General features: G+C 40.5%; 1 protein-coding gene across 1 annotated transcript; it reads right to left on the reverse strand.

The window, feature by feature from the left end:
- Positions 1–1,681: 1,681 nt before the first annotated feature.
- On the reverse strand, positions 1,682–4,491 carry LOC115355762 (prostaglandin D2 receptor 2). Its single transcript, XM_030046648.1, has 3 exons — positions 4,419–4,491; positions 3,539–3,685; positions 1,682–2,836 (listed from the first exon to the last, which is right to left on the reverse strand). Exons 2-3 carry the CDS (start codon positions 3,656–3,658, stop codon positions 1,883–1,885), a joined length of 1,074 nt encoding a protein of 357 aa, XP_029902508.1. The 5' UTR covers positions 3,659–3,685; positions 4,419–4,491; the 3' UTR covers positions 1,682–1,882.
- Between the last annotated feature and the right edge of the window lie 3,522 nt (positions 4,492–8,013).

Below are 8,013 nucleotides of genomic sequence, written 5' to 3' on the forward strand. Positions count from 1 at the left end.
TTTGAGGATTTAACTTGAAAACATTCATTTTAAAGCCAGGCAAACTTGCTTGGCACCTCTATCTGTACCAGTGTTTGCTTTGGTGTGGGGAAAAAAAATCACCTGAATCACAATGTTTGAAGCAAACATTGCTTTGTTCAGTCAGCAAATCACATGTCCAGTTCAGTTTCACAGGCTGACCTTTTGAAAGCCAAGAACACACTTTGCCAAAATATGCTTACACTTAATCTCTGTCTGTAACCAAACCCCTGTCACTAATGCTGGGCAAAATAAAATAAAATAAAATAAAATAAGCTTCACAGCAAAAATAGATATGAGACCTGCCAATAATGTGCGGTCTTCAACATTACAAACAAACTCAACCTCACAACTGATCCGCATTTCTGTCCATCCACAGTGATGGATGGATGTCCATGGGGACGTCAACATCCAGAAGAATCCCTGAGCTGATTTCAGTGCCTCACTCGACTGCATTACATCCATTTCACAAAGATGTCACTTCTTCAAGTCTCCAGACGGTGATGAACTGCTTTTCGATCATTTACTCCACTCCAGCATTTGTTGTCTCTTTAGTCATCCAGCTTTGGTGATCACGTATGGAAAAAAAAAAAAATCACTAATTACCGTAGTTGTTTTCTTCAGAATAGGTCCAAGTCGCGTCAATGTCTCTACAAAGTCCAGATGCTGATGGTAATATTGTGATTCTGGGATCAAATCACCACGGTTTCCTTCTTACTAAATGAAAGGATTTTGTTTTTCCACTGTGACTGATCTAGGCTAATGACTCCCATAGACTTCAGGTCATTATGCTAAGCTAACACAAAATGCTACCCACATGAACCAAAACACTGGACGTACAGAAGTGAAAATAGTATTGAACATTGTCTCAGCCTGGGGAAGTTTGAAAAAGGATATTTTCCCCAAAAGCTGGAGTATTATATTAACATTTCACATAAATAAGGTTCTGCATCTGGAGGAAGGAGCTGTTTGTGTAAAAAGAAAAATGTATTAAAAGTCCCACATTTTAACACTTATAGGCAGAATTGTTACGTTAATGCATGTCTGTTAAAGACTTCTGTGATGGTTTGGATAAAATGTGGGGTTTTTTTATATTCTATATTCATATTTTATATTCTGAAGGCCATTCTCTCCCTCCCTCTCCTACACAAGTCAGTTTTTGGTGCTAAGCGAAAGTAACCACCCTTTGGTAATTAGTGAGCCTTGTGATGTGTTTCTCACTGGTTATGTATTGCATTGTCCTCACAGACATTAAGAGTAGCAGCAGTCGAACCCGATTACCTTATTTCAAAGAAATAATCCAGTATTTGCACTGCACCCACTCTTTGTGTATGTGAATGTTGGGTAGTTTTAACCTGTCTGCTCAGTTAAAAAGTGCCTACTTCCTGCATACATTCTTGTTGTTGATACCTGCCAGCTTGGAGCCAACTGTAAAAAAAAAAAAGTTTCATTTTCATTTTAACAGCTTAAACTAGGGCTAAACAATATGACATATCGTTATCTAGATATGAACTTGCACAATATCAGTAAATCAGAAGGCAATGATATGGATGATATCACATCTAGGGGTGGCCTAAGACAGTGACTGGTCTGTTCTGATAAAAAAAAAAAATACTTTGTGAAATAACTGCACTTTCTACATCCATTTGGAGTTATTATGCTGTTTTTAAAGAATGCATAATTTTCACTATTGCAACACTTCAAAGTTCAAAGAAGCGTGAACCCACAGTCATATCGTATCGCATCACTATCGGGATATTTGGCATAAGTACCGAGGTATACATTTATCCATAACGTGCAGCCCTAGTTTAAATGGCATATTTCTGCAGGAGGCAAGTAGTCTGTGCCGCCTGCCGAAGCTCCGCTAGATGAGAGAGTTGCCACTCTTCAGTGACTTTCTTCTTATGGACTCCATGGAGTCATCATTGAAAAATCGCTCAATAGTGGAAATGAGTGAGGCTTTGATGGCGCTGCCCAAGCCCCGGGCAGCAAACACATACAGCACAGGGTTCAGGGCGCTCTTGACGTACACCAGGTACAGGGATATGTATGCGCCTTTGCGCGCATATGTCTCCAGGTCAGATGATCCAGTGGCCAGAGCTCGGAGGAATCGACAAACAAAATAGGGCACCCAGCAGGTGAGGAACAACAGCATGGTAACAAAGAGCACCTGGTAGAGCCTGACCATCCTGCGGGTGTTAGAGGAAGAGGAGGATGTGGAGGGGGTGGTGGGTGTGGGGGGCACTGCTTGCTGAACGCTGAGCAAAACAGCCACGTTACTTCCCAGGAACACCAGCAAGGGCGTGATGAACCCCGCCACAGTCTCTGTGACAAACAGGCCGATGTTAAACTCCCCGCTTTCCAGGCACTGGTACGCCCCGGTCACATTCAGCAAGACGGCGCTGTGGATGTAGGGGACAGAGAAAACGGTGGCTAATGTCCATATGAGGCCGCAGACCAGGGGCACGGCCCAGGCGGGGCGTCTCAGTCGCGCCCACACGGGCTTCAGCAGGCACAGGCAGCGCTCCAGGGCCACGGCACACAGGAGGAAGGCGGCGGCGTACAGCCCCAGGCCCCGCAGGAACACAATCAGGCAGCACATGGGACGGCCGAACGGCCAGCTGTTGTTGGAGGCGAGGTATCCCAGCATGAGGGGCGTCCGGAGCAGCAGCACCAGGTCAGCCAGGGCCAGGTGCAGCACGTACACACGGAAGCTGCTGGCCGCTCGGGTCCCGTCGGTGCTGCCTCGGCGTGCCAGGCGGTGCCGGGTCCGGCCGCCCAGAGCCCAGACCACCAGCATGTTCAGAGGTATACCCACCTTTAGGAGACAAGAGAGGGCATAAGCCGCTACACTCCTTAAGACCAACGTAAACCTCAAGATTTCTCACCCTGAAAATGCAAAGTATTCACAAATCTCTGGAAAAGATGTAAATTATCATAAACGTAATGTAAACGTGGAGTTAGTGGAGTTAGTTACAATAATGATGTTGGTAACACTGATATGCACACAATAATGCAGGCCTACATTGTTGTACGCAGGGGAAAAGTGCCAAAATCTTTTACTTAAGTCAAATTAGCATAATGGAAAAATGCTCCATTAAAAATAGAAGTCCTGCATTCAAACTATTACTTAAGTAAAAGTACAGAGGTATTTAGCAGTAACATCAAAATTAAAAGACATCATTATGAAGTATGATTCCTCTCAGAGTGATAAATTACTGATATATTAACCGATTAGAAGTGTTTAAATAATGTAGGTCTAATTGTTATTTACACTGCAGGCTACTTTCAACTGTAACTTCAGTCATTAGATAAATGTAGCGCATTAAAATGTGCATTTTTTTTCGATCTGATCTCTATGTAGTGCTGCAAAAGTACAGTCTCACAGAAATGAAAATCCTCCAGTAAAGTGCCAGTCTTTAGAAACTGTACTTAAATGCAGTAGCAGAGAGAAAGTACGCAGATACTTGATTCCAGCTCTGAGATAAGTTATGTGCAATAGCCATCGCAGACCACTCACAAGGAATATCAGCAGGGTGACAGCAATTTGTACTCCTCTGCTTGCCTCCTGCTGCCAAGAGCTGTTGGGACCGTTTGGCATCCCGGGGCCAGTGGACAGGCTGGCATTTACATCAGCCATTGGGTGTAGTCTCAGACTGGAAATGAGCTGAAAGGGGGAGGATGAAACAACTTAAAACGTCGAATGCTTTGCCTTGACCTGATGTCAGCTCGCAGCTCTGCACATTTTGATGTAGCAATGTTGCATTCAGGAAAACTGAAATGGAGATAAGTGGACACATAATGGTGCAAATGAAAGCATTCTGATGTGCTGCAACTCAAAAATACAGAATGCACAAAAGTTGTTGCACCACATACAGACAGACACATTTACACAATGTCTATATCACCATGCCACCACATAATTTCCTTCCACTTTCTCAGACTCTGTCTCACTTCTGAAAGTAATGAACGTACTCCTGCGTGGACAGTGTCAACGTTACCACTCAAATCACTGCTCAAAACACACACACAAGCTTTTCATGGTTGTCAGTGTAAGCAGTGATGATTGCAAAGGAAAGAATCTCAAAGGGATTTATGATCATCTCTTTTCCCCTGCAACCAGCACTGCTGCTGCGCTCAACACTCCACAGTGTGTCCTGCCGGCCTCACACCAACACCCGACCTGTTTCCACAGAGCTGACTTGCACATGCAAACCCTCCTGCATTGCTTTACAGGAGACACACCTTTCTTTATTCTCTACACAGCTGTGATACTGACGTGCGCTGTTATCCTGAAATTGTGATTTCTGGAATGGACAGTGCCAAAAGAGTTTAGGTCCCTGTCTTAAGTGAGCATTAAAGGCTATTTTACATTACTTTACATTACTGAGACTGCTTACCTTTTTTACTTTGCTTGTGTGTAAGAGCAGGAGAAGTGGAGCAGAGGGAAAGAAATAGGGAGTGCCTCCTTGCTGTTATAGGTACACTAACTCTCTCTCTCTCTCTCTCTCTCTCTCTGTGTGTGTGTGTGTGGTTCTCTTTCCTGTATGATTGCAACACATTAACTCTTGTGTGCATACTAGATCAGCACCATTGTGAAACCCACAGATTATCTGCTCATCAGTTGTTTTAGGTAGCTGGTAGCAGTTAAGACCCAACCTGAGATTATTGTAGAGCTGCCAAACATTAACATTAATATCATGAATTACTAAGCTCAAAACTTCACATTACAGTGGCATTAAACACTTTTTAAGATGAGAGGCAGTGCATTTTTCCCAATCAGTTTAGAATCCAAATTTTAACATTTTCTATTAAAATGGTCTCTTCAAGGAAACAAACAATTGGCATCTAATAGTTGAACATTTGAACATTCAAGAGATAATTAGCTTTCATATGGCATTTGCTCTGGTGACATTGGTTTACTCTCTTATAAAGTCACACCACTGATAAGGTGCTGATGAAAACTTGTGAACTACAGGAAACACCCCAGCACAACTGCAGTGGTTGAGCTTTACCACTAGATGGCAGTGCTGATCATTTGTTCTGTGCATTTCCATTGTGAGGGGCTTATCTAGCCTGTCTTGGTGTTTTGTTTTTTATGATTTGTTTATATCGTCGGATTTTTATGGGTGATTTCCAAGGGTAGCTGAATAAAGAATCAGCTTTGATACTTTTTCATCACAGCTGGGATTTCATCAGAACGTTGTTCCCAGTATATGAGTAGCCTAAGAGGACTCATGTTTTTTGAGGTTTGTAATGAGCTGGGTTACTTTTTCTCTCAGTGCTGGGAATATTATTGTGGGACAGATGCTGATGGTGTGTCCACGTGGCTGATTCACATGTCGGATTCGATTGGTTTGAGATTGTCCTTTGAAAAAAGATGTATTTGACAACTTTTCTGAAGACTTGTTTCCCTTTATTTTTCAGCAAATGCAAATATTTTTAATTATGTATTTATTTATTTAGTCATGGTTTATTTGATAGGGACCAATACAATGTACATAGACAAACTGAAAACAGCTATCTGTAGTGGAAGCTGATTTGCAACACGTGCCTAGAAGACCTTATGTAGAAAAAAAAAAGAAAAAAAAGAGATTACGATTAAAATTGAAAAAACAAATTACAGCAAGATACAATAAAGCATACATTTAGCAGTAACACAACTACAGAAAATTAGAAAAGGACATAGTTGTAAACTAGAAAGAAAAAAACAGCCAAAAAAAAAAACTAGACATGAGTAGAGGTTTGCCACTGAATTCACCAGGATTTGGTAGCTCTCTTAAAAGTTTGCAGCAAATTTCAAGTGATCAGGTAATGAGTTATAAATCTTAGGGACTCTATCACCAGCTGACACACAGTATAAAGTAAATTTGAATAGTAATGATAATAATGATAATAATAATAGATAAAAAAAGGTGGCTGAAAAGAGGATTAAGGCTGGGCATCTGAAGTGACATGTTCTTGTGTGAAATAGTGACATCTCTAGCATCTACATCTCTACATCTCTAACATCTGAAGTCAGGATTTTTTATGTGAAGTATTTATGTTCCAGTTGTCTTTAGCAGAGATGAACATTTACAGGTTCGTTCATGTATGCAGTTATAGCATTAAAAAGAGAAAGAAAAAAAATAATGGGTGTATTTCTCAAAATAAGGCTTGAAAATAAGATTTTGAAAACCCTCAAAACCAGAAAACATATTTCAGACTAAAAGGTTGTCCTTTAAGTCTGAACCAATTGGAAGATGGAGGAAAAAAGTGCATAGATTTGAAAGGAAATTCTCAACATCCGTAACATTTCCAGGCAAAAATACACAAATGGATTCAATCTGGGATTGCATGCTGTCAAAATGGGTTTGATGGCCAAAAACTGATAAAGGAAATGGACATCCAAATAATAAACAGGTTTTGTATGTTTTAGAGGGCAGCACTTTAACTAAAGTGAAAAGTAAACTGAATCAGACATTAACAGAAGCTGCTTGTAGTAAGAGTTTTGTCATAACTATTAAACTAATAAGCATATCATCTTTACATTCACAGGCAATGTAATGATGCTATGCTATGTCACAATTGTGACAAGAAGCTATATACGTTATCATTCACACAAAAACATCTTGATCATGAATGTGGAAGAGGCTGTAATCAGAAAAAATCCAGTTTGTCATGTTATCACAACTCAAATCACAATGAAGAGTGAGAAACATTTTCAGTCCAGTAACTGATGGACATGTTTTGACCAAAGACATTTCCAGATACACTGATGCTCCTCTGTGATTTTTATTCAGATGTACAACCGAAAGCTGCTTTGCTCACAATCAGCGGGACTGTGTAGAGTCATGATATTTGTTTGAAATTGATTGATTGATTGATTGATTCATTCATTCCATAGAAATGCAGAGTTTTGGAAGTGAACTTTTCCAATTAACCTTCACTCCAGAAAATCATCCTGCTTGCAGTCACAGTCACATGCTGTTGAGCGTGTTGTATGCTGAGCGCCGCATCATTGTGACATCACAGATCAGGGAGAAGAACCGCCTCTTCAGTTTCTGGTTATGATGGCAGTGATGGTTTACTCTCACTCACACGAACCCTGATGGTAGCTACCAGTAAACAAACATCATTTGTCGATTGCTGCCGAACTTATGCTTCATGTTATTTAAATAGCGCGGCTGTCTCTGGCAAATCATCAAGTGGCAATTTGACTTTGACCTTACACTGTGTGCCAGCCTCTTTTTTTGTTAAAGGCAGATGATGTAGGTTCAAAGAACAGGACACCGCAGCTTGTTAATGACGTGGTAAAAAATGATGAATGCCACTCAGTTCCTGGAAGAGTATATCTAAGAAATACCTCAGGAGTTCAGAACAACTCTGAATCCCATTATAACTGCAAGTATATGAGCATTTCACTCCATTGTTCATGTTTTCATGTACATTTGATGTCAACATGTTAGATTAAAGCCAGACATTGAAAAGTCTTATATTAATTCTATGGGTTATTAGCCTTGGCATGGACCTGAGCCTAATCCTTAACATTAATAAATCAAATGGTGTGCCTTCCCATTTCAAACTGCTGAGTCTGCCTTTAAAAACATATTTGTGCTATAATAAGTTTTCAAACTAGGCCATTATGTAGTCGTCCCAGACACGGTTGTCATTGATTTCCAACTGATTTACTTGTATGAACAACATTTTCCAGTGAACATAAAAAAATTGAGCATGTTCGCCCAATCTACACAGTAAAATTTTATTTAATCATAACCACAGTTACTCTCTCCACCTCCAAATGCCACCCACACTTCCTTGAAACCCGCTGATAATTTTAGACCAAGTATTTGCAATTCGGGAAACTGACCTTTTTTTTTTTAAATGCCATTACGTTTCACAAAGATTGTTGCATTATGGAGGAGTAGAGCAGAACATGTACATAAATCATCACTCCCTTTTCCTCTTTACCCTTTGTTAGTTCATTTTGTTTGTCTAGTAGGTATTATTATTTGT

This window comes from Myripristis murdjan, chromosome 3, assembly GCF_902150065.1.
Source record: "Myripristis murdjan chromosome 3, fMyrMur1.1, whole genome shotgun sequence".
In the NCBI taxonomy this organism is placed as follows: domain Eukaryota; kingdom Metazoa; phylum Chordata; class Actinopteri; order Holocentriformes; family Holocentridae; genus Myripristis; species Myripristis murdjan.

What these genes read in the sequence shown, in the direction of transcription:
- LOC115355762 (XM_030046648.1), bottom strand. Translation starts at nt 3,658, where the DNA reads ATGGCTGATGTAAATGCCAGCCTGTCCACTGGCCCCGGGATGCCAAAC. An exon ending in TCACCCTGCTGATATTCCTT is followed by an intron (nt 2,837 to 3,538) that starts GTGAGTGGTCTG and finishes TGTCTCCTAAAG; the next exon opens with GTGGGTATACCTCTGAACAT.